General features: G+C 45.3%; 1 protein-coding gene across 3 annotated transcripts in view; it reads right to left on the reverse strand.

Moving 5' to 3' along the window:
• Positions 1-1,894: 1,894 nt before the first annotated feature.
• The window catches only part of CENPC (centromere protein C), a 290,257-nt gene continuing 264,735 nt past the window's right edge, over positions 1,895-27,416 (reverse strand). For 2 of the 3 annotated variants that reach the window (XM_075352389.1, XM_075352388.1), the window contains 2 exons: positions 18,540-18,630; positions 1,896-2,535 (listed from right to left, as the gene is read on the reverse strand). In XM_075352389.1, coding sequence (XP_075208504.1) covers positions 2,459-2,535; positions 18,540-18,630 — 168 coding nt within the window. In that variant the 3' untranslated portion in view covers positions 1,896-2,458. Of the gene's footprint in view, positions 2,536-18,539; positions 18,631-27,416 lie in introns of all 3 variants that reach the window. The other variant, XM_075352390.1, reaches the window with a different exon arrangement.

A 27,416-nucleotide genomic window follows, 5' to 3' on the forward strand; every position in this document is an offset into this window, starting at 1 on the left:
CTTGGCTCCAGAGATGCAGTAGACAGATGGGAGAAAGTTCCACAAAGTCAACTATCACTGCAGCCCTCCACCAGTCGGGCCTTTATGGCAGAGTGGCCAAATGGAAGCCTCTCCTCAGTGCAAGACATATTAAAGCCTGCATAGGGTTTGCAAAAACACACATGAAGGACTCTCAGACTATGAGAAATAATATTCTCTGATGAGATGAAGATAGACCTTTGGTGATAATTCTAAGTGGTATGTGTGGAGAAAACCAGGCGCCGCTCATCACCTGCCCAATACAATCCCAACAGTGAAACATGGCGGTGGCAGCAGCATGCTATGGGAGTGTTTTTCAGCTGCAAGGACAGGAGGATTGGTTACAACTGAAGGAAAGATGAATACGGCCAAGTACAGAATATCCTGGAGGAAAACCTCTTCCAGAGTGCTCTGGACCTCAGACTTGGCCGAAGGTTCACCTTCCAACAAGACAATGACACTAAGCACACAGCTAAAATAACAAAAGGAATGGCTTCAGAACAACTCTGTGACCATTCTTGACTGGCCCAGCCAGATCCCTGACCTAAACCCAATTGAGCATCTCTGGAGAGACGTGAAAATGGCTGTCTACCAACGCTCACCATCCAACCTGACTGAACTGGAGAGGATCTGCAAGGAAGAATGGCAAAGGATCCCCAAATCCAGGTGTGAAAAACTTGTTGCATCATTCCCAAAAAACACTCATGGCTGTACTAGCTCAAAAGAGTCCTTCTACTCAATACTGAGCAAAGGGTCTGAATATGACCATGTGATATTTCAGTTTTTCTTTTTCTTGTTTAATAAATTTGCAAACATTTCTACATTATTCTTTTCTGTCAAATGGGGTGCAGAGTGTACATTAATGAGAAAAAAAAAACTTTTTTGAATTTACCAAATGGCTGCAATGTAACAGAGTAAAAAATTTCAAGGGGTCTGAATACTTTCCGTACCCATTGTAGCTGTGAAGGAGGCCTAATGGATGCGACAATTCTCAATGGCTGAATGCTGCTATTTAGGCTGGGGGTGGCAATAACTATGGTTCTCCCCAGCCTGAGCACACCAGCCCCCAGCTGTTGGATTTCTCATGGCTGGTAATCAAAATTGGGGGACCACACGCCATTTTCTTTTTTAAATTAAATAGTTTAAAAAAAAAATGCCGCATATGGTCCCTCTTATTTTGATACACAGCCAAGATAAGCTTGCAGCTGGGGGCTGGAGCCAGTAGTGGAATGCTTTACCTGCACTGAGTATCATAATATTAGGGAACCCTACGCCAATTATTTTTATTTTTACACCACTATAGGGACGCAGACTGTGATTCCAACCAATCACAGATGGTGTGACACAGGGTGGAGGCGTGGTCTGACTGCAACCAGAGACACCGGGATTACCGGTGGGCAGGGGAAGCAGTGAATATGTATGGGGGTTAATGAGCCGACCTGGAATGCAGTGCGACAACCGCAGGGAAGGTCGGTAAGTTTAACGCTCCTGCTTTATTACTGACTTTCTGTTTTTCTTTTTTTTTTTAAATATCTTTCATTATCTAAGTGGCTGAACCTGAAAAGTTACACGGATTTGCCTGAGAAGTCTTTGTTCGGGGTCCGTGCTTGGACACTATGTATCCAGTATAGACCTCGAACTTTACAGTTCGGGCTAGCCCATCACTATTGATAACCAGTAATTGCGTAAATCCCACTGAATTGCCCAAAAGTAATATAAGTGCAAAGCCAAGTTGAATATAATAAAATGCATAGTGCACAGCTACCCATAAAGATGTCCTTCACACAGCCCCAATGCACATTTTGCATAAATTAAACACAGTCTGTAAAACACGAAAGGAGATTCTATTCAAAACTGGTAAAAACTTTATTAAAATACAGATAAACAAATATGTAGTGGACAAAGGTCCAACTCACATTAAATATGCAGTTTCTAGGTATAAAGGAGGGCTTTACCAATCCCTCACACAATGTTGCAAGCAACAAAAACTACATAACAGTGCTACATAACATAATAGGAACACATCATCTGTAAAGTCATTAAGTAACCTATAAAAAGGGTAGAGCACGCCAGGGTGACAACATACTGGCATGCAAGAGTAGTCAAATATATACAGCTCTGGTAAAAATTAAGAGACCACTTTCGAATTTTCAGTTTTTCTGAATTTTCTCTTTACAGGTATATTTTTCAGTAAAATGTAAATTGTTCTTTTATTCTATTCTATTTTTATTCTACATTTTACTCAAAAATATACCTATAATCAGAAAAACTGAAAATTTGGAAGTGGTCTCTTAATTTTTGCCAGAGCTGTATGTTCATAAATACAGCTTACCCATCATCGTCCAGAAGTGCTTGTTGCAAGCAACCAGTAGGAGACGCAGATAAAACACAGATAAAACACAGATAAAATTTGACTAAAATTACTTTAACATTCTGTGAACTATGTAAATCTATTTAATTTGTTGAAGACCAACACTGCTTCCTTGTCTTCAAGATTTGTAATTGTGCTGCTGTTACCTGAAAAAAAAGGGAAGGTTTCAATAAATTAAATACTCTTGGCACTTCCAGATAAATCTAAGTTTTGTAATTTTACAAATATAATGTCATTTATTTTGATAAGAATTCTGCTGGTTGGTTCCCTTTAAATGATCCTCCGCTGGTCTACAATCAGCAATAACATCCGAATCTCAGACCTGTGACTGCTGCAGCTGAACACAGTGGAACAAGTGTGGTAGGAGATCGGGGAGGTATTGACTTCTATTTTTTTTTATTTTTTTTTTACACACATGATCTAAACAACCCCTTTAGCCATTTAAGGGATGTGGGCTTTGGGACAAAGCTACTTTTTTATATTGTCACATCCCAGGAGCCATATAATATTATTCCATAGTTGTATGAGGGCTTTAGAATTTGATAGACTAGAATTTTGAGATACCAAATAAGTGAATTTATTTAAAATTTCTTTGTTTTAAATATGGCAAAAGGAGAGTGATTTCAACCTTTATATATTTCACAAAAACATTTTTTTTTCACTTACTCATGCATTTTTTTAGTACCCTTAGGGGGCTTGAACTTGTGATTATCCGTACACCATTTTTAGTAGTGCTTCAGCACTGCTATACATATCAAAATCACAGTCTATGAACACCAGCTAAACACTGGCTTTCACAGGAGACTCATCACTGGGGTCATCAACAAACCCTTAGTTGTCATGGTAACCCATTAGGTCCCTGCAATCACGGGAGCACCGGTGCGTTCAATGACAAGTCCCTTGCAGGCGCACATTAAATGCCTCTGTCAGAGGTTGACTTTATGCTGAGAAAGGTAAGAAAGATATATATCAAATTCCAAAAAGTGAACTTAAAGGTTATAAAATGGTGTTAGTAAGAGTTATGGGGCTTCAAAAGGAAGCAAAATGGGGATTAAAGCAGGACAATTATACTTAACGAGTTTCCGTGCAGGTGTCACACGACTTTCAGGTGATCGGAACAAAGCATACTCATTTCCCCCAGCAGCGCCATTCCTGCGATGTTTGTACAACTATTCTGCACACAGCCAAACAATGTCACATGAACCACTGGAAATAGTGGCGCCAACATTGCAGGGATGCTGCTGATGTGGGAGAGGAGTATCCAGACAGCTACTGTGAGGGGAACTATTCACAGACACCGGCAGTCTGATTGTTTCTAATCACAGATGCTGTCACAGAGGGTGGGTGGGGCATGCAGTAAATATGCATGAGGTTTAATGACCGAGCCCAGAAACAGTGTGACAGCCGCGCGGGAGACTCAGTACAGTCATGGCCAAAAGTTTTGAGAATGCTACAAATATTAATTTTTACAAAGTCTACTGCTTAAGTTTTTCTAATGGCAATTTGCATATACTCCAGAATGTCATAAAGAGTGATCCGCTTAACAGCAATTACTTGCAAAGTCAATATTGGCTAAGAAAATGAACTTCAACCCCCAAAACACATTTCAACATCATTGCATTCCTGCCTTAAAAGGAGCAGCTAACATTGTTTTAGTGATTGTTCCATTAACACAGGTGTGGGTGTTGATGAGGACAGGGCTGGCGATCAGTCATGATTAAGTAAGAATGACACCACTGGACACTTTAAAAGGAGGCTGGTGCTTGGTATCATGGTTTCTCTTCAGTTAACCATGGTTATCTCTAAAGAAACACGTGCAGCCATCATTGCTCTGCACAAAAATGGCCTAACAGGGAAGAGTATCGCAGCTACAAAGATTGCACCTCAGTCAATAATCTATCACATCATCAAGAACTTCAAGGAGAGAGCTTCCATTGTTGCCAAAAAGGCTCCAGGGCGCCCAAGAAGGACCAGCAAACGCCAGGACTGTATCTTAAAACTGTTTCAGCTGCGGGATCGGACTACCAGCAGTGCCGAGCTAGCTCAGCAATGGCAGCAGGCTGGTGTGAGTGCTTCTGCACACACTGTGAGGCAGAGACTGCTTGAACAAGGCCTGGTTTCAAGGAGGGCAGCAAAGAAGCCACTTCTCTCCAGAAAAAACATCAGGAACCGACTGATATTCTGCAAAAAGTACAGGGAGTGGACTGCTGAGGACTGGGGTTAAGTCATTTTCTCAGATGAATCCCCTTTTCGATTGTTTGGGACATCTGGAAAACAGCTTATTAGGAGAAGAAGAGGTGAGCGCTACCACCAGTCTTGTCTAATGCCAACTGTTAAGCATCCTGAAACGATTCATGTGTGGGGTTGCTTCTCAGCCAAGGGAATCGGCTCACTCACAGTCTTGCCTAAAAACACAGCCATGAATAAAGAATGGTACCAGAATGTCCTCCACGAGCAACTTCTCCCAACTGTCCAAGAGCAGTTTGGCACCCAACAATGCCTTTTCCAGCATGATGGAGCACCTTGCCATAAAGCAAAGGTGATCACTAAATGGCTCAAGGAACAAAACAGAGATTTTGGGTCCATGGCCTGGAAACTCCCCAGATCTTAATCCCATTGAGAACTTGTGGGCAATCATCAAGAGACGGGTGGACAAACAAAAACCAACAAATTCTGGCAAAATGCAAGCATTGCTTATGCAAGAATGGACAGCTATCAGTCAGAATTTGGTCCAGAAGTTGATTGAGAGCATGCCAGGGAGAATTGCAGAGGTCCTGAAGAAGAAGGGTCAACACTGCAAATATTTTTTTTTTTTTTTTTAATCCAATTAGTCTTTATTGAAAACACGGCAGATACAAAATCATGCATGGTAAATTAAGAGAACATTTGTCAACTGCCCGCACATGAGGGCTCCATACATTAGTATACTCCAAGACAATCCAGTTACAATTCCTCTGCCTTACACTTTAACCACACAACAACATGGGGAGGGAGGAGAGGGGAGGAAAGATGGGGACTTCATTCAAGTAAGGGGGAACAAGAACACAGGGGGAGGGGAAGAAGGTAGGGTTGGGGGGGTTAAGTGGGGGGGGTTAGTAGGGGTAGAGGGTTAGATGCCTGCCTGCATTACCAACCCCAGTCCACGAGCCGGGGCCATCAACTCCTCCTAGATTTCTCTCATAAACTGCTGCCTCAGTCAGGGTCTCAATGCTTTAGCCCCCTGGCTAGCCGAGCCAGGGCTATAATTCCATCAGCTCTATCTCAACTATGTGCTCTTTGCCCGGGGAATAGTTGTGTAATAGGTGTTGCATGGATGGATGACAGCCAGGGTTCCCATATTGTAAGAATTCTAGTTTTTTGTTTTAGGGAGTGGGCAAGTCAGTATTCATATTGGCATTGTTGGTTGATCCTACTATATAACTCCGCTCCAGAGGGAGCTTCAGTGGCCTTCCACGAATGGCTCAGACACGGTCTGGCAGCTATTAGAATTTGCACAATCAGTCCCCTAAAATTCTGCGGGTACGAGTCTATGCCCAAATTCAGAACTGCCAGCCCTGGGTTGGGGTTGGTGTGCACACCTGTCATTTCGCTAATGAGTCTGAAAACTGCTATCCAAAAAGGTTGGACCCTCGGACAGTGCCACCAACAGTGTCCCAGTGATCCCCTCTGGAGGCAGCCCTTCCAACAGAGCGGTGAGTAGTTGGGAATGTAATGCACCAATTTTGCCGGCGTAAGGTACCAACGTAGATGCCCCTTTTTCAGCTGTTCCAAATGGTTAATGCATTTTGAGGATTTTTGCACCCACTGTGTCGCAGTATGCCACGCCGAGGGGGAGGTGTTAATGTCTAAATCTGATTCCCATTTTGTCATGTATGGGAGCTTTTGCTCGTCAGAGGGGTTGTTCAACCATTTGTAGGTTAAAGAGATTCCCGGTTGCCTCAATAGTTTTTTAAACAATAGCGCCTTAACAGTGGGTAAGGTCGGGTTTGATCCCGGGGGGAATTTTGTGCTTAGAAAATGGCGAATCTGCAGGTGTTGATAAAAACACCCCTTTAGGGAGGGGTGCTCCTGAAGTATATCGTTGAAGGGCCTAATCTCTGCACCATCGTAAAAGTCCGCCAAAACTCCAAAACCCGCTGCTTCCCATCTACTCAAATTTGTATGTGGAATGTGGGATTCTAATGCTCTGAGCGAAATTTCTGACAGCGGGACCTGGATCTTAGGGATCATCTCACTGCGCCATATGGCTATCGATGCTGTCATAGTAGGGAGACACAGGGTGGCCCTAGAACGTTTTAGATATTCCACCTCCATCAGTTTCCTCGTCGAACCCTGGTCTGTCAGAGAGTTCTCAAGTTGAACCCACCTATGGGAGCTCTCCATGTTCCACCATTCTTTGAGTGATTCTAGAAGAGAAGCTTTATAAATAGGCCATCACATTAGGCGTACCCAGACCTCCCATTCCATATGGCAGATGCATAATCTTACTAGCAACTCTAGCTCTTTTATTACCCCAAATAAACTTATTGGTCATCGACTGCAGTTTTATCAAATATCTATATGGAATTTTAAGAGGGAGACACCTAAACATGTACAGCAGTTTAGGAAGGAACGTCATCTTAAAGGATTGAATTCTCGCCATCCAAGATAGCGACAACTTCTCATACCTGCCTAGATCCTGACCCAAGTTTTTGAGTAGGTGATCGAGATTGGATCTGATTAGGGAATGGGTTGCTGTCAAACGGATACCTAGATAAGGGATACTGTCTTCGTACCACTGGAAAGGAAAGGCTGCCTCCAAAATCCTTCTGGACCTTGCGGGTACATTAAATGGTAGTACTAAGGACTTAGTGGCATTCAATTTGTAATACGACACCTCAGCAAAGGTCGACAGGGTGGATATCACTGCTGGAAAGGAATATTCAAGGTTAGTGCATGATAATATTACATCATCCGCATAAAGACCCAATTTATGTTCATGCTCCCCTACCCTTATACCAGTTATGTTTGGGTTCACCCTAATCGCCTCCGCCAGAGGTTCCACCACCAGAGCAAAAACAATAGGGGACAGCGGGCACCCCTGGCGGGTGCCATTGGTTATAGAAAATTTTAATGAGCGAAATCCCGAGGCTAGAACTGAAGCATTTGGTTGAGTACAAGGCCAAAACAGATGACTTAATTCTTCCTTCAAAACCAAATTTAGTGAGCACTCTTTCCAGATATGCCCAGTGCACCCTATCAAAGGCCTTTTCGGCGCCGAGTGACAAGAATACACCAGGGACACCCGACTGCTCCATCACCCCAATTAAATCCAGCATCCGCCTGGTGCCATCTTTGGATTGCCTGCCCGCCACAAAACCCACCTGATCCGGGGCTACCAAGGAGGGGATTATTTTATGGAGTCTGGTGGCTACCATTTTTGAGTAAATTTTTAAATCACAGTTGAGCAATGAAATTGGTCTGAAATTCCCAGGGGTATCCGCCGTTTTCCCCGGTTTGGGTAGTGTAGTGATGACTGCTTCTAGGTTCTCTGAGGAAATAGTCCCGGTCGTTTGCCACAAATTAAGGGTCTTTAGTAAAAAAGGGGCTAGGATAGCGGCAAATTGCTGATAATATTCATAGGGAAGCCCATCCGGGCCTGGGGCTGAGTTTCGTTTAGAAGCTCTAATGCTGTCCAAAATTTCCTGTATAGTGAAGGGAAGATTTAAAGATTCTAATTGCCGGTCTGAGACCCGAGGCAATTCCAGACCGTCTAAAAATTCCTGAATTTTTTCCGGTGTTGACTGAGGGGTTTGCGGGTCGTCATCCCTTAAATTGTACAGAGCAGCATAATACTTGGCAAAGGCGTCTGCTATCCCATTAGGGTGCCTTATAAGTGATCCGTCTGGGCCCTTCAAAAATTCAATTCTAGATTTAATTTCCCGTTTTTTTGTTCTTCTAGCTAGTAAGGTGCTGGCTCTATCCCCCATTGCATAAAAAGTTGATTTACTCTTTTTAAGATTATGTTCATATCTATACAACAGGAGGGATCGCAGTTGAAACCTGCAAGTAAGAATTTCCCTGGACAGTGTAGACGATGGGGAGGCCTTGTTAATAGTTTCTAAGTGTTGAATATGGGCTATAATTTCTTTAATTTCTGCTTCTCTGCTTTTTCAAGAATGATGCAGTTTTTAAAAACTGCCCTCTAATAACTGATTTGTGTGCAGCCCATAAGGTCTCGTCAGAGACCTCCCCATTGTCATTATGCCCAAAGTATTCCAACAGGCCTGCCACAACCTCCTCCTGAACATTCTTTTGGTTCAGTAAACTAGTACTAAGTCTCCACTGAGGCACCATAAATCCACTAGTAGAGTCCTGTACAACCAAAGTTATCGGAGCATGATCCGACCATGTTATCAGACCCACTTCAGCACCCGTACACTTGTGAACAGTCTTACTATCCGTCAGGAAGAAGTCGATCCTGCTGTACGACCGATGCCTTGGGGAAAAGAAAGTGTAGTCCCTTTCCGATGCATGAAGGTATCTCCTTATGTCATGTAGATGAAACTCCGCGACCAACTGTTTCAGTTCCTTTCCTGACTTAGCGGACCTCGCCGAGCAGTGCATAGATCGAAGAACTGGAGTGTTAAAGTCCCCGCAGATTATCTCTGACCCCTGTGCGGTGCTCCTAAACATCTGGAAAAATTTCCGGGCAAAAGTTAGTTGATATGAGTTTGGAGCGTAAATCGATGCCAAGGTATACAAAAGCCCATTCAAGAGGCACTTTAGAATAATATATCTCCCGTCTGCACAATAGGTTACTTACATCAATCATTTTGAAAGCCAGAGTTTTTAATCAGGATAGCCACGCCTCCTTTTTTTTTTTTTTTTTTTTAGAGTCGTTTGCAAAGAACATAGGTGGAAATCTTGGATGTAGTAGCCTTTTATTGTCATCAGTAAGAAGGGGAGTTTCTTGAATACATGCTATATCACATTTGGATGCTATAACTTCTCTCCACAGCATGGATCTTTTTGCAGGAGAATTGAGACCCTTCAAATTGAGAGACAGAAACTTAATACTCATGGCGGATCCCAGAAAGGACGATGTTTCCAGGCAGGCCGACTGAGAGGCATAGGGCAGGCAGAGGCAGGCAAGGAGGACCAGTTAGGGACAGTGCACAGGTGGAGGGAAAAAACAACAACAACAACAACAACAACAAAAAAAAAAGAATACTTCAGCTTCATCCTTACCGGACAGCTGGGAAGTACTTGCTCGCCATAGGCGAGAACAACAGAGGGCTTAAGTGACATCACAGGTCACATAAGAGCTACAAACGCCTGCGGCTGGCGAGACTCCCTCAAGCTGGTTCCCACTCAGGATTGATCTTTTTCTTCTGAGCATCCCCCTGATCTCGGCGCGAGTCTGAGTGCATTGTAAGGGGTAATCCCCAGGACTCAAGTAGTTTGCTCAGTTGAGGAGGGGACTGGCATACATGTGTTTTAGAATCCCTGAAGATAATCAATTTCACTGGGAATCCCCATTTATAGTGTATGTCATGCTCCCTCAGGATTCTGGAGAACTGGGAAAATTCTCTTCTTTTTGCCAGAGTTGCAGCAGACAGGTCCGGGAACACCTTTAAATCATTAAATTCATCTGGGAGGATAGGGTTATCCCTCAGTATCTGGAGCACTGCTTCCTTTGTTTTATAAAAATGCAGTCGTGCCAGCGTGTCCCTGGGCAGAGTGTGGTCGATACCTTTAGGTTTAGGGATTCTATGAATTCTATCCACTATGAGATCTCTTTGTGTGTTCTGGGAGCAGTAGTTGGAGAAACTTGTGAAAGAAATCTGGCAGCTCTTTATCAGCTACTGACACCCTAATTTTAAGATTGTTCCTTCTGGATCTATCTTCCAGATCCCCAAGCTTGTTTTTCCGTATTCCCACCTCCTCCTCTAGTGCTGTGTTAGCATCAATCAGATCATTGTGTGACTGAGCAAGTTCGGCCATTTTAGACTCCACATGGTCTGTACGGTCCCCCAGTGATTTGATTTCCTCTTTAAATTCTTTAATCATGTTCTTAAGATCCCTGAAATCCTCCTGCAGTGATGACCTCAGAGAACTGAACATGGCTTGCAGCCTTTCGTCTGTGAGAGGAGTGCCTGTGACACTGCTTCCCAACCCTGTCTCTTCCTGGTGTAAGGGAGACACTGCAGCAGCAGACATCTTCTGAGGAGAGGGGGATCCCCAATCCCTGGGATAAAAGTCAGTAAGCTTTGCCGGGGGGCCAGATTTCCGGGGTCTACCCTTTGGCATACTGTGCAGGGGGGATTACTCACTGTTTCAGAGGAGAGTTCTCAGCGATTTGAAGCAGGTTTGAGCCAGTTTGTACAGCCACAGCACAGAGCTTCACTCTTAAGCAGCCATTGCCTTCAGCATGCAGGCCACACCCCCAACACTGCAAATATTGACTTGCTGCATTAACTCATTCTAACTGTCAATATAACCTTTTGGTACTCATAATATGATTGCAATTATATTTCTGTGTGTGATGTAAACATCAGACAAACAATTAAAAACCAGAGGGCAACAGATCATGTGAAAAAATAATTTTGGTGTCATTCTCAAAACTTTTGGCCATGACAGTACATTATATAACTTGAGTTATACCTACTAGCTGTAGTACCCGGATGTTGCCCGGGATAGTAACTATCTCTCTCCCTGTCTGTCTGTCTATCTCTTTCCCTGTCTGTTTCTGTGTGTCTGTCTGTGTCTCTCTCTATGTGTGTGTGTGTGTGTGTGTGTGTGTGTGTGTGTGTGTGTGTGTGTGTGTGTGTGTGTGTGTGTGTGTGTGTGTGTGTGTGTGTGTGTGTGTGTGTGTGTGTGTGTGTGTCTGTCCCTTTCCCAGGTCTGTCCCTTTCCCAGGTCTGTCCCTTTCCCAGGTCTGTCCCTTTCCCAGGTCTGTCCCTTTCCCAGGTCTGTCCCTTTCCCAGGTCTGTCCCTTTCCCAGGTCTGTCCCTTTCCCAGGTCTGTCCCTTTCCCAGGTCTGTCCCTTTCCCAGGTCTGTCCCTTTCCCAGGTCTGTCCCTTTCCCAGGTCTGTCCCTTTCCCAGGTCTGTCCCTTTCCCAGGTCTGTCCCTTTCCCAGGTCTGTCCCTTTCCCAGGTCTGTCCCTTTCCCAGGTCTGTCCCTTTCCCCGGTCTGTCTCTTTCCCCGGTCTGTCTCTTTCCCCGGTCTGTCTCTTTCCCCGGTCTGTCTCTTTCCCCGGTCTGTCTCTTTCCCCGGTCTGTCTCTTTCCCCGGTCTGTCTCTTTCCCCGTCTGTCTCTTTCCCCGTCTGTCTCTTTCCCCGTCTGTCTCTTTCCCCGTCTGTCTCTTTCCCCGTCTGTCTCTTTCCCCGTCTGTCTCTTTCCCCGTCTGTCTCTTTCCCCGTCTGTCTCTTTCCCCGTCTGTCTCTTTCCCCGTCTGTCTCTTTCCCCGTCTGTCTCTTTCCCCGTCTGTCTCTTTCCCCGTCTGTCTCTTTCCCCGTCTGTCTCTTTCCCCGTCTGTCTCTTTCCCCGTCTGTCTCTGTCTCTATCCTTCTCCACCGATATATTACCTCACACATAAGCTTGCTATACTATGAATGTCTTTCGTTCCTATAGCAACCAATCAGAGCTGCTAATAATCCAGCTCCATTGACTCTAATGGAGGCAGGATTTTTTTTCTTTACTGAGCTGCTTTTTTCTTGCCATAATACAAATTCTAACAGTCTATTCAGTAGGACTATCAGCTGTGTATCCACCAGAATTCTGCACAACTGATGGTCCCAACCCCATTTATAAGGCAAGAAATCCCACTTATTTAACCTGACAGGGCACAGCTGTGAAGAGAGAACCATTTCCGGTGACTACCTCTTGAAGCTCATCAAGAGAATGCCAAGAGTGTGCAAAGCCGTAATCAAAGCAAATGGTGGCTACTTTGAAGAACCTAGAATATAAGACATATTTTCAGTTGTTTCACACTTTTTTGTTAAGTATTTCATTCCACATGTGTTAATTCATAAGGGTGCTTTACACGCTGCGACATCGCTAACGATATATCGTCGGGGTCACGTCGTTAGTGACGCACATCCGGCGCCGTTAGCGACATCGCAGCGTGTGACACCAATGAGCGACGATCAACGAGCGCAAAAACATGAAAAATCGTTGCTCGTTGACACGTCGTTCATTTCCTTAATATCGTTGCTCCTGCAGGTACGATGTTGTTTGTCGTTCCTGCGGCAGCACACATTGCTATGTGTGACACCGCATGAACGAGGAACATCTCCTTACCTGCGTCCACCGGCAATGAGGAAGGAAGAGGGTGGGCGGGATGTTCTTCCCTCCTCTGCTATTGGCCGGTCGCTTAGTGCTGCCGCTATGACGCTGAACGCCCCTCCTCCTTGAAGGAGGGATTGTTTGGCGGTCATAGCGATGTCGCTGTCAAGGTATGTGCGTGTGACGCTGCCGTAGCGATAACGTTCCCTACGGCAGCGATCACCAATTGTCGCACGAGCAATGGGGGCGGGTGCTATCGCTCGCAACATCGCTAGCGATGTCGCAGCGTGTAAAGCACCCTATAGTTTTTAAGCCTTCAATATGAATCTACAAATTTTCAGTCATGAAAAGAAAACTCTTTGAATGACAAGGTGTGTCCAAACTTTTTGTCTGTACTGTATGTAATCTATATATATAATTGCCTTATTCTGTCTGTCTGTCTGTCTGTCATGCTTCAAAATTGTGTCCTTCCGGTGACATTGTGTCCTTACGGTGACACAAAGCTGATTGGCCGCTGGTCTCGCCATGGCCCCGCCCCCCCACACGGATTGGCCGCTCGCCCAGGCTGCGCACCCAAACAGATTGGCCAGCCGCTCGCCCAGGCTCCGCCCCCCCCACGGATTGGCCTCTCGCCCCGGCACCCTGCAGGCATTGGCAATTCGGCCACGCCATGCCCCGCCCCCCTCACGCAATGCACGCTAGCTCTGGCCCCGCCCCCCTCCCCCCCCGCGCATTCCCCGAACTGACACGGCTGTCACGGAGGTGAGTACTGTACTCCCCCCGCACCCTCCGCGCATTCCCCGAACTGACACGGCTGTCACGGAGGTGAGTACTGTACTCCCCCCCCCCCCCACCCCCCCCGTCCCCCGTCCCCTGCTCGCTCGGGAGTGGTGTGGGCTCCCGTGCGAGCGGGGGACGGGATAAGTTGGTAACCATGCTAGCATGCTAGCATGGTTACAAGCGCATCAAGGTCCTGCAGCGGCGGAAGATCTACACGCACACACATAACAGCACACACACACATACACATACACACACATCAGATCACACTCACTCTCACACACACCTCACACACACCTCACACACACCTCACACACACATCGCATCCACACACTCACAGCATCCGGCGATATCGCTTGCTTCTCGGCCTCGATACTGTGCTGTTGTGACCTTCCAGGACCTGACGGAGGATCACATGGCCAGAAGCATGTGGTATCTCCGGATGTTGTGACTGTGAGCGCGTATGTGCGATATCGTCAGTGTCTGTGTGTGTGAGTGTATGCGATCGGGTGTGTGTGAGTGTATGCGATCGGTCGGGTGTGAGTGTATGCGATCGGTCGGGTGTGTGTGAGTGTATGCGATCGGTCGGGTGTGTGTGTGAGTGTATGCGATCGGTCGGGTGTGTGTGAGTGTCGGGATCGGGTGTGTGAGTGTCGGCAGAGGAGCACGGCGTGCTGGAGGAGGCACGGAGCAGAGAGGCTGATCTTGGGGAAGGCTGGGAGGGGGACGCTGAAGCTGAGGGAGGCTGAGAGAGGGAGGCTGGGAGGAAGGAGGCTGGGAGGAGAGAGGCTGATCCTGGGGAAGGCTGGGAAGGGGAGGCTGATGCTGAGGGAGGCTGGAAGGAGAGAGGCTGATGCTGGGGGAGGCTGGAAGGAGAGAGGCTGAGGCTGGGAGGAGAGAGGCTGATGCTGGGGAAGGCTGATGCTGAGGGAGGCTGGGAGGGGAAGGCTGATGCTGAGGGAGGCTGGGAGGGGAAAGCTGATGCTGGGGAAGGCTGGGAGGACGGAGGCTGGGAGGAGAGAGGCTGATCCTGGGGAAGGCTGGGAGAGGGAGGTTGATGCTGAGGGAAGCTGGAAGGAGAGAGGCTGATGCTGGGGGAGGCTGGAAGGAGAGAGGCTGATGCTGGGGGAGGCTGATGCTGCGGGAGGCTGGGAGGAGAGAGGCTGGGAGGAGAGAGGCTGATGCTGTGGAAGGCTGGGAGGAGAGAGGCTGATGCTGGGGACAGAGAGGAGAGGCTGATGCTGGGAGGAGAGAGGCTGATGCTGGGAGGAGAGAGGCTGATGCTGAGGGAGGCTGGGAGGGGAAGGCTGATGCTGGGGGAGGCTGGGACGAGGGAGGCTGGGAAGAGAGGCTGATGCTGGGGGAGGCTGATGCTGGGGGAGGCTGGAAGGAGAGAGGCTGATGCTGGTGGAGGCTGATGCTTGGGGAGGCTGATGCTGGGGGAGACTGGGAGGGGAAGGCTGATGCTGAGGGAGGCTGGGAGAGGGAGGCTGGGAGGAAGGAGGCTGGGAGAAGAGAGAGGCTGATCCTGGGGAAGGCTGGGAAGGGGAGGCTGATGCTGAGGGAGGCTGGAAGGAGAGAGGCTGATGCTGGGGGAGGCTGGAAGGAGAGAGGCTGATGCTGGGGAAGGCTGATGCTGAGGGAGGCTGGGAGGGGAAAGCTGATGCTGGGGAAGGCTGGGAGGACGGAGGCTTGGAGGAGAGAGGCTGATCGTTCGGAAGGTTGGGAGAGGGAGACTGATGCTGAGGGAGGCTGGAAGGAGAGAGGCTGATGATGGGGGAGGCTGGAAGGAGAGAGGCTGATGCTGGGGGAGGCTGATGCTGGGGGAGGCTGGGAGGAGATAGGCTGGGAGGAGAGAGGCTGATCCTGGGAAAGGCTGGGAGGAGACAGGCTGATGTTGGGGACAGAGAGGAGAGGCTGATGCTGGGAGGAGAGAGGCTGATGCTGGGATGAGAGAGGCTGATGCTGGGAGGAGAGAGGCTGATGCTGGGAGGAGAGAGGCTGATGCTGGGGGAGGCTGGGAGGAGGAGGCTGATGCTGGGGGAGGCTGGGACGAAGGAGTCTGTCTGTCTGTCTTGCTCCAAAATTGTGTCCTTACGGTGACACAAAGCTGATTGGCCGCTGGGCTCGCCATGGCCCCGCCCCCCACACGGATTGGCTGCTCGCCTCACCTCGGCTCCGCCCCCCCCCACGGATTGGTCGCTCGCCTCGGCCTGGCCCTGCCCTCCGCATGGATTGGCTGCTTGCCCCGGCCCTCCGCACGCCTCGCCAGACATAAACTTGCAATGCTGGGATCGTGACGGAGCCGGTGAATGCTGGTAACATTATACACATCGGGTAACTAAGGTTCCTTAGTTACCCGATGTGTATCATAGTTACCAGCGTACACCGGCTCCCGGTACACATGTGCAGGGAGCCGGCATTATACTCCTCTCCCCCCAGGACTACTCCTCCTATTACAGTCCTCCTATTATACTCCTCTCTGAGTATAATAGGAGAACTATTATAGCATGGGAGATGTAGCACGATGGGGGGTGCGCAGCATGGGGGATGTAGCACGATGGGGAGTGCGCAGCATGGGGGATGTAGCACGATGGAGAGTGCGCAGCATGGGGGATGTAGCACGATGGGGAGTGCGCAGCATGGCGGATGGAGCACGATGGGGGGTGCGCAGCATGGGGGATGTAGCACGATGGGGAGTGCGCAGCATGGGGGATGTAGCACGATGGGGAGTGCGCAGCATGGCGGATGGAGCACGATGGCGGGTGCGCAGCATGGCGGATGGAGCACGATAGGGAGTGCGCAGCATGGGGGATGTAGCACGATGGGGGGATGTAGCACGATGGGGGGATGTAGCACGATGGGGGATGTAGCACGATGGGGAGTGCGCAGCATGGGGGATGTAGCACGATGGGGAGTGCGCAGCATGGGGATGTAGCACGATGGGGAGTGCGCAGCATGGGGGATGTAGCACGATGGGGAGTGCGCAGCATGGGGGATGTAGCACGATGGAGAGTGCGCAGCATGGGGGATGTAGCACGATGGGGGGTGCGCAGCATGGGGGATGTAGCACGATGGGGAGTGCGCAGCATGGGGGATGTAGCACGATGGGGGGTGCGCAGCATGGGGGATGTAGCACGATGGGGAGTGCGCAGCATGGGGGATGTAGCACGATGGGGAGTGTGCAGCATGGGGGATGGGGCACAATGGGGGGTGCGCAGCATGGGGGATGGGGCATGATGGGGGGTGCGCAGCATGGGGGATGGAGCACGATGGGAGGTGCACACCTCCCCCCAACACACACACACACACTGGGAACCACAAACACCGCCATACACAGACACCCACACACACAGACAACGCTACACACACACACACAACACCCAACACACGAACACCGCGGCATACATAAATATACGCATATACCGCACAACACACACATTGCACAAAACATACCTCCCCCCAAAACACACCACACCCACACCCACACAAACCGCGCAACACACACACAACGCTCCACAAACACGCAACAAACACATACAACACCGCTCTCACCCCCCGTCACACCCAGACAACACCCAGAACATGTACAGCGCCCTACACAAACACTTGGTAACTACACACAAATATATATATATATATATATATATATATATAACAAAAATCATACATTAACTACACAATACGTAAATTCTAGAATACCCGATGCGTAGAATCGGGCCACCTTCTAGTAATTATATATATATATATATATATATATATATATATATATATATATATATATATATATATATATATATATATATATATATATATATATATATATATATATATATATATATATATATATATATATATATATATATATATATATAAGCTGAAGTACCCGGGCATTGCCCGGGATAATAACTGTCTCTCTTCGAGTTTGTGTCTGTCTTATTGCCCGGGCTGGCTGTCTTTTTCTGTCTCTCTCTATCCGTCTCCCCACCGACATCTTATTACCTCACACATAAGCTTCTTATACTAACAGTTTATGTTGTTCCTATAGCAACCACTAACAGTTGCTATTAATAGCCTCTAGGCTCCCACATCCATTCAGTTGAATGGAGACATGTTTTTTTGGGCGCAACTGTAAAGCGCGGGGTTAAATTTTCCGGTCAAAACAGTCTATGACGTTCCCTGAGTCACATGGGGCGTCTGTGCAAAATTTCGTGATTGTAAATGCGACAGTGCGGATTCCTTTAGCGGACATACAAACACACACAAATTCAGCTTTATATATTAGAGATATAAAACACTGTATAAAACACTGTACAATGCAAAGTTCATCACATGCGGCTGTGTAGATGCAGACTGGACAGTTGTTCAAACTGATCCCTCCCCATTAACAAAGGTACCTAAAGATATTAACAGCCAGACCATGGAGAAATTGATTAATGAGACCTGATCCTCATTATTCAAGGTTTCTTTCACAATATGTGAATAGTGGGGTGCTTTTATGTCATTTGCCTGGTGAACAGATGGTACAAGACGGCACTGCCTCCACCAGCTTGTCTTCTTTTTGTAGCGATATACTCGTGGCCATTTTATGCTGGGTAACCTTGAGTCTTGCAAGTTACGGGGATGTTGCTTTTCCCATTTACCTAAATATTGTTGCAGTTCAGGTATACCACTAAAATTTGGAAGGTTAGCGGAATAATGTGCCCTAGCACACATCATAAATTGTTCCGGAATGGATTAAGGAACATAATAAATAGCTCATTGTGTTAACTTGGTCGCCAAATTCTCAAAATTTCAACCTGAGCATCTGTGGGACGTGCTAGAGGTTCTGTAGAGGGAGGTCACACTTTACAACCCACAGAAATGTCACCAGAAAACATGTTTGCAAACTGTCTTGGTAGAAAGCACAGTACACCTTTTGAAGTCTTGTGGCATCCATTTTTCAGTGGTCGAGAGCAGTTCCACTTGCACAAGGAGAAACTATACATTAGGCAGTTGCTCTTTTTACTTTGTAAGTGTCATTTTATAGCTTTTAGGTCTGCAAAAAATTAAAGAAAAAAACAAAAACACAACATAAAACATGTTTTGTTTTTTTTTTACCTGGAGGAACGAAAAAGAAGTCTCCAGCCTTTAAAATCCGTTCAGACTTGTGTAGATTCAATTGCACATGGCCTTGTTCAATATAGTAAATCTATGGACAATGAAAACAAATGATAATTTCTAAAGTTTTTAGGTAGCTTACTACCGTAAATTAATTACAAAACCAAAAAACGAATTACAAACAAATTGTAGTCATTACTTGCTATGAAAGCCAACTTAATCCCCAAAACTCAATTTTCACTGATTCTTAACTCTGCCAGAAAATCACCTGCTGAAATCATTTATCTTCTAGTTCGATCAGAAATCGACAAAGCAGTCAATTTCACTCTGTCATGCTGATTGATTTGTAAGAGCAAACTTTAACCCCTTAACGACCACGGGCAATAAACTTACATCCTAAGCGGTCATAGTGTAATCACCGCCGGCTGCTGCTGGCAGCCAGCGGGGATCCGCGCACATGTCAGCTGATTTGTACAGCTGACGTGTACCTCACAGACACGAGTGGATCCGCGTTCCACCAGTGCCAGTTAACTCCTTAAATGGTGCTGTCAACATGTGTTCCACACGCTAAAATTACATTTTACATTACATCCATAGATCCTGAAAAAGTAGAACACTACAGGTCGCAGAAAATGGTGCAAAAAGTGCGCCACTTTTTTTGGACAAACTTCTGATTTTTTTTTTAACCCCTTCGATAAAAGTAAACCTATACATGTTTGGTGTCGATGAACTAGTACTGACCTGAGGCATCACACCGACATGTCAGTTTTACCATATAGTGAACACGGTAAATAAAATATCTCAGAAACAATCATGCAATCGCACTTTTTTGCAATTTTTGCACACTTGCAATTTTTTTTTGCAGTTTTCCAGTACACTATATGGTAAAAAACTTATGGCTTCATTTAAAAGTACAACTGGTCTTGCAAAAAACAAACCCTCATATGACAAGAATGACGAACAAGTAAAAAAAAAAACAAAAAAAAACAACTTATGGCTCTTGGAAGAAGTGCAGGAAAAAAAAAAAAAAACAACAAAAAAACCCCCAAAAAACTGAAAATTGGCCAGGGGTGAAGAGGTGAAAAAGGGTGCTGATGCTTGAAATCTTATACTTTTGTTAACCATGGTTACCCTCTATAGAAACATATGTAGTCATCATTGATTTGCATCAAAAGGGATTTGCAGGCACAGACATTGCTGCTTGTAATACTGCCCATAAATAAATAGCTTATTGGATTATTATCTATAGCTACAAAAGACAGAGATTCAGTTGCTGTAAACAAGACTTCAGGCCACAAAAGAAAGTCCATCAAGTGGCAGGACAGTCTCAAAGAGTATTCAGCTAAGGATAGCTTCAACAGCAGTGCAGAGCTTATGGCAGCAAGCAGGTGTCAGTTCATCTGCATACACAGCAGGAAAACACTTTTGGAGGCTGGCCTGGTGTCAAGAAAGGAAGCAAAGAAGCCAATTCTCTCCAAGAAAATATCAAGGATGGACTGAAATTCTGCAGGAAGAACATATGTAGTTGCTAATAAAGCCATATTAGCCTAAAAAGGTACAATGTATACAACTGTTATACAAGCAACCCTCTATATGAGATCCCTATAAAACACAAGGGCCTGTGAGACAATTCAAACAAACAGAAGTTTCCAATTACAGTAGGTGTCCTGACGTGCAGAGTGGAAGGGGAAACCAATTTGCACTTGTAAGTGAACAACTTCATGCAAAAAAAGGTAGAATAAAAAAAAAAAAAGTCTATATGCTGACAACCTTGCATACGGTCACCACTGACAATTGAAGAGAGGGCTATATGGGACAATCAGAATCCAAATTTGTGTAATGGCCTATAATACATTTGTCAGATGTGTTGACCTCCCAGACCAGGTGCTCCAACCTTGTATGGTGAAGTGGAAGAAACCAGGATCTTGTATAAAAAGTTAGCCAAAAATGTGCATCAGCGTGCGGGTCACATGCACTCTGATCTCTTTCTGGTAAAGAATATGGTGTGGTTTTTAATACTTTAATAGTTTACTATGATTTAAAGGGGTGGTTCACCCATATTTCTTATTGTCTAGTTCGATATTATATTGAGAAACAATGTTTCTCTCAAATACCTTGTGTTGGCAATAGTGCCTGTGACAGGCGCTATTGCAGACCGCTGTTCCCGCTCCAGTGACGTCCCAGTCAAGTGCTGCACACGTCACATCGTGCAGCCGGCTGCATTCTGAGCCCATCTGCTCCCTGCTCCCCCTCCCTCACAGCAGAACGCTGCAAGCAAGAGACGCGAGGCGCTGTGCTGTGAGGGAGGAGGGAAGGGGAGCAGGGAGAAGATGGGCTCAGAATGCAAAATATAATATCAAACTAGACAATAAAAAATATGGTTTAACAACCCTTTTAACTATTTGACAGCAGCGATCTACTTTTTGTACCCATTTCTATCCAGCTTTGAGGATCGTTAGACAGTCTGGCGTACTTTTTGCACCGCAGCTATGCACAACACGTGATAATCAAGTATGGTTAATGAATGTACATGCTACCAACGAACAGGCTTCAGTTGCATAACTATAATCATTTCGTTGGCACTGAGCACATTAGTTATATACTGGTAGATGTACTTATAATCCACTATAGATACATGGAAAAATTCTATTTGACATACACGTATATACACCTGTATACATTATTGCATAACATGGTACCTTGGGTTTGCACTTAGCACTTTAACTCTACACTGGTTGTAATCAATTCCTTGGTATATACATGCACATTATACAAGTCAAATACAGTGTGTCCACCGCCAAGAACTTGAGAACGGCATCAGCAATAGGCATAGAAGTGGTGTCTAGGTATAGTAAAGTAGCCATGCGCCACCTGGTGGAAAACAATGGAGTTAGCATTTTTATCTCGAAAAACGGAACGAGATAGAGAAAAAAAAGTTAATTAAAAAACTGTAGGGCATAATCAATTCAATAGGAATCGACACCTTGTATACAGAAATGCTATGATATGAAACCCATGACTCCCCCAAAACATTGAATGCTGATCACGCATATGGCTCTCATTTAACTTTGCAATGCACATCTGGACAGCATACTGTATCTTACTGCACGTTGTGCAATACGGTAGGTGACATGTTTGCACACGCATCTGTAATACATCGTCGTAGGTCCTGCAATATTGGTGAAGGGGTCGCATACACCTGCTGTTTGATGAAAGAAGTCCAATGGGGTCAGGTCAGGTGAGTATGGAGGCCACTCCACGCAGCCACCATACCCCAATGACTTGTAGGAAGGTCTCCATGAGGTATTGCTTCACGTCCGCAGCCTTGTGAGTTTTACACGTTTTAATCATAGCATTTCTGTATGCAAGGTGATGATTCGTATTGAATTGATTATGCCCTACAACTTTGTAATTCACTTTTTTTCTCTATCTCATTCCATTTTCAAGATAAAAATGCTAACTCCGTTGTTTTCCACCAGGTGGCGCTATAGGTGGTTTCATTGCGTAGCACATAGATACTTTACTATACCTAGACACCACTTCTATGCCTATAGCTGCCGCCGTTCTCAAGTTAATGGCGGTGGACAGGATATGGGTGGACACACTGTATACTCCTGATTTGCTAAATCTCACACTCTTTTCTGGCACTAATGGGTGCTTTACACGCTGCGACATCGCTAGCGATAACGTGCGCAATAGCACCCGCCCCCGTCGTTGGTGCGACATTTGGTGATCGCTGCCGTAGCGAACATTATCGCTACGGCAGCGTCACACGCACATACCTTGTCAGCAACGTCCCTGTGACCGCCGAACAATCCCTCCTTCAAGGGGAAGGTGCGTTCGGCGTCACTAAGCGGCCACCCAATAGCAGAGGAGGGGCGGAGATCAGCGGCCGGAACATGACGTCCACCTCCTTCCTTCCTCATTGCCGTGGACGCAGGTAAGGAGATGTTCGTCGTTCCTGCGGCGTCACACATAGCGATGTGTGGCGCCGCAGGAGCGACTAACAACCAGCGGCATGCACCACCAACGATATTTGGAAAAGGAGCGACGTGTCAACGATCAGCGGTTTTAGACATTTTTGCGATCGTTGAACATCGCTCCTTGGAGTGTCACGCTGTGATGTCACTAACGGCGCCGGATGTGCGTCACTAACGACGTGACCCCGACGATATATCATAAGCGATGTCGCAGCGTGTAAATCACCCTTTATTGTTATGTATAAAGTTGGTACAATGTCTATCAGTATGTGTTTTTAATGCGGTTTGATTTTAATTGCTGTGAAGCCCCTTTACTGTAAACCTGCCAACTGTTTGTCTTTTTTAATTAATAAAGATTTTTTCTATACTCGACCATCTGTCAGTTTTGTTCTTTTGGTTTGATAAATGTATCCGTCAAGTTCCTGAAGAAGCAGATACGAAACACGTGCCGGGGGGTATTGTCCGGCAGATAACGAGTATATAAGTTTTATATTTTACAATGGGGATTATCTTTCTATTGAATTTTGCCATACTATTCATTGATGTGGCATACAACTATTTCACCACTAGATGGCAACCATTGCTCATTATATTCTGATAGAAATATACTGTATATCTTTGTATTTGTGTACAATTTAGCAGTGGACATAGATTCTGTGTCCATTTAGCTACTGGTATATTGTGCTGTGGATCATTTGGGACTAGCGATCTTTGTTAATTTAATATGCAATAATATTGTTCAATCAAGCTGTTTTCAGATTTTAACGTATTGAATAAATTATTTGAGCTTTTATACTCTTGTATTGTGCAATGCAGCATTTTGGAACACTGATATTACTGATCGAGAGCACGTAATCTATACAAATGCGGGACAGCTGCTTTGTTAGCAATATACACTGATATAACGGCATGACTCCCTTCTGAGTATTAATTCTTTTAAGAATAATATTGTTCATGTACCTCTGTGAGCATGGAATGGGACCTTGAATTAAATCAACTGAAAACCAACGGGTGCGCCATCTATTTTAGACACAACCATGTAATATTGGGGCCACATTAGATGTATTGTGTGAACAGAAGAATCGGTGCAATAAAATTTGAGGTGCGTTAATCATTTTGCACAAGAAAGAATCATAAGCGTTACTTAGTTATAAATAAGTAAATCAAATTGTATTGGTGGTATCAAAACACTACCTGCCTAGGTAAATACGTTAAAATGAGTATCATTTTTAAAATAGAGTAATTTATGGGGTGTTTTCTGTTCTTGTATTTCAAGGGCTCTGCAAACATGGTAATCTATTCCAAATAGAGCTAAATTTCTGCTGGGAAAAAAAAAAAAAGCGAAACAGCACTTCTCCCTTTCTGTGCCGTGCCATTTGTCCAAACTGCAGTTTCGGACCATTTGTGGACATTTAGGATAAAGTGGGTAAATTGTGCGGTCCAATTTCTCCTGCTATCCATTGTGAAAATGAAAAGATGGGGACTAAACCAACATTGTAGTAACATTGTAGAGGAAAAACTACCCATGTCTTATTTATAGAAATCAAGCAGGGGGGGGGGGTCTGCAATTTATACTTTACAGAGGAGACACAGAGACTGCTGTATATACACATCTCACAGGAGCCACTATACAGTATATGCACATCACATGGGATTCAATAAAAATTGTATATCCAGAAAGTGAAATAAGTAATGAACATGTCACCGAATTTTCTAATAGATTTAAAAAGGTGCTATTGAGAAGAATTTTTCACCAGATGTTATCCAATCTACACACGCAAAGAGATCAAACCATAGATGTCCATAAATTTAGTGATGGGTAATAATGAGAAATGACACAGGGAAAAAGGTATTGAACACATGAAGAAAGAGTGGTGTAAAAAGCCATGGAAAGTCGTGACACCAGCTTAAAATCAATAATTAGAAAGCAATCCTGCGACTTAATAAAAAATATCAGCTAGTTCAACTGATAGGTGTCACATTACCAAGGTGCCACACAGGAAACTTCTCATGAGTAAAACTAATAAGGTTAGGTTCACATTTCCGTTGTTTTCCATTAGTCACATGCATTGCTTGACGCTTGTGACTGATGCGTTGTACAACGGATGACAAGAATAAGAATTAATTGTCAGACTCCGTTGTAAAACATGAGAGACCGATCAGCTGATCGCTCTCATTAGCCGGCCGCCGGGTGATCAGCTGATCGCTCTCATCATCCGGCCGCCGGGTGATCAGCTGATCGCTCTCATCATCCGGCCGCCGGGTGATCAGCTGATCGCTCTCATTAGCCGGCCGCCGGGTGATCAGCTTATCACTCACAGAAGGTGGCTGCCGGACGATCAGCTGATTGTTCGGCCGCCGAGAGAGAGCATGCACAGCGAAATCAAAAGGATTCAGCTGCTCAAAAAATGCTACATGCTGCGTTCTTGCCGCCCGACTGTCAGTCGTTCCACGACTGATCAGTCAGGCGGAGGATGCAACGCAGCATCATCAGTCACAATCTGCCACTCATACAAGTATATGGGAACAACAGAATCTGCCAAACGGATTCCGTTGTTTACCAGAGCCGCGGATTGTGACTGATACAAATTGACGGAAATGTGAACCTAGTCTAAGCCATCGCAAGACCTTCACAACTGTTGCAAAACATACACTCCCTGACAGAAGTTCTGTCGCTTATCCATGTTATGTAAATAAAAGCTTATAACCTGACTTTAAATTCATCCATTGGTTTTATAAATTACTCTTTTGAAAGCTGAAACCCTCCCAAATTTGGTTTCGGTTATGAAAATAGAGTTGCTGCAAAGCAGAAATATTGATCATTTAATAAACACATAAAGGTCAGATTTTGGCAAGACAAAAGTTTTGTCGCCCACAGACAGTAATGTGAAAATCAAAATAAATAATTAACTTCTAATACAAAGATATGTTGCATAACTTTGGTGAGTGAAGTTGTGTTGCTATTAGAGCCATATTTAATATTTTGTGTGACTTTCATGAGCTTGAAGGACTGCATCCATGTGGTTCAACAGTGATTCATACAATATATTGATGAAGTCATCAGGAATAGCAAAGAATGCAGTCTTACATGCCTCCCAGAGTTCATCTAGATTCTTAGGTTTTGTCTTCCAAGCTTCCTCTTTCATCCTACCCCACACATGCTCAATGATGTTCATGTCTGGTGACTAGGCTGGCCAATCCTTGAGCACCTTTATCTTCTTTTCTAGGAGGAACTTTGTTGTAGAGATGGATGTATGAGATGGAGCACCATTCTGCTGCAGAATTTGACCCCTTTTATGATCGGGAATGTAAGCGGTAGGTAATACTTCTTGATATTTTAGGCTATTGATATTGTCTTCCACCTTGTAAATGTTTCACACACCCCCATACTGAATGTAACCCCAGACCATGATCTTTCCACCACCAAACTTAACTGTTTTCTGGGTGTATTTTGCATCCATACGAGCTCCAGTAGGTCTCCTGAGTAAGGTGGCTAATTGGCTAATTCATATGGCAATCTGGTAAGAAAGCGAAACATATGCTGGGGACTTCATTATAAGGGGAGGTGGTTCATTCCCGCACCATTTATAATACAGATCAGAATCAATCCATAATTGTGTATTAATAGTATCTGAGCAAGTTGGACTATTATTCTGATAAAGCCTATACCGTCTTTGCTGCTATAATTGGGAAACTTGTACATGCACCTGCACCTTACTTTTTTGATACATAATTGTCATCTGTGTCCACCTTTTACCTTCCATATTGCCCATGATTTGCCGTTACCATGAATTATGTATTTTCACTGTCCTTTTGGTTTACATTGTATTTTTGATCTTTGATACTAACCTTGTTAAATGAAATTAAATAAATTTTTATTCTAATAAACAGATTTGCATGCTACACTCCTTTTCCGCCTGTAATTCTTGTCTAAAATCTTACAGGGCACACCTGCTTGTGGCTGGTATATTGTGAAATTATAGTCTTCAGTAGTTTAGAAATTCTTCCAATGCCATCAGTATGTTTTGCAACAGTAACGTTGTAAAGGTCTTGCGATGGCTTATTGGTTTTACTCATGAGAAGTTTCCTGTGTGGCATCTTGGTAATGTGACACCTAGCAATTGAACTAGCTAATATTTTTTATTAAGTCGCAGGATTGCTTTCTAATTATTGATTTAAGCTGGTGTCATGACTTTCCATGGCTTTTTACACCACTCTTTCTTCATGTGTTCAATACCTTTTTCCCGGTGTCATTTCTCATTAGTACCCATCACTAAATTTATGGACATCTATGGTTTGATCTCTTTGCTTGTGTAGACTGGATAACATCTGGTGAGAAATTCTTCTCAATAGCACCTTTTTAAATCTATTATTAGAAAATTGGTGACATGTTCATTACTTATTTCACCCTCTGGATATAAAAATTTTACTGTATCCTATGTGATGTGCATATACTGTATAGTGGCTCCTATGAGATATGTACCGTATTTTTCGTACCATAAGACGCACTTTTTCCCCCCCCAAATGTTGGGAGGAAAGTGGGGGGTGCGTCTAATGGTCTGAATATAGGGCTGCGGGCGGGAATGAGGGTGCTGCGGTGGAGCGGGCCATCGGGGGCATGAGCAGGCTGTAGCAGCACTTGCCGTGACCACGTGGGCCCGCTCATTACATATGCACGCCCATCATCTCTCAGCGCTGAAGCCGGCACTGACAGGTGGGCGGGATGATGGGTGGGGTATGCGCGCATAGTTAACAGCCGTGATCACCCCTGGCAACTACAGCCTGGAGTGATCATGTGCGGCTGTATTCACTGCCCCCGCGCATCATCATCAGCTCGGGGTGCAGTGAATCAGTATAACTCACCATTCCCCTGCAGCTTCGCGATCTCCTCCTGTCT

Source organism: Anomaloglossus baeobatrachus, chromosome 1 (assembly GCF_048569485.1).
Source record: "Anomaloglossus baeobatrachus isolate aAnoBae1 chromosome 1, aAnoBae1.hap1, whole genome shotgun sequence".
Lineage (NCBI taxonomy): Eukaryota > Metazoa > Chordata > Amphibia > Anura > Aromobatidae > Anomaloglossus > Anomaloglossus baeobatrachus.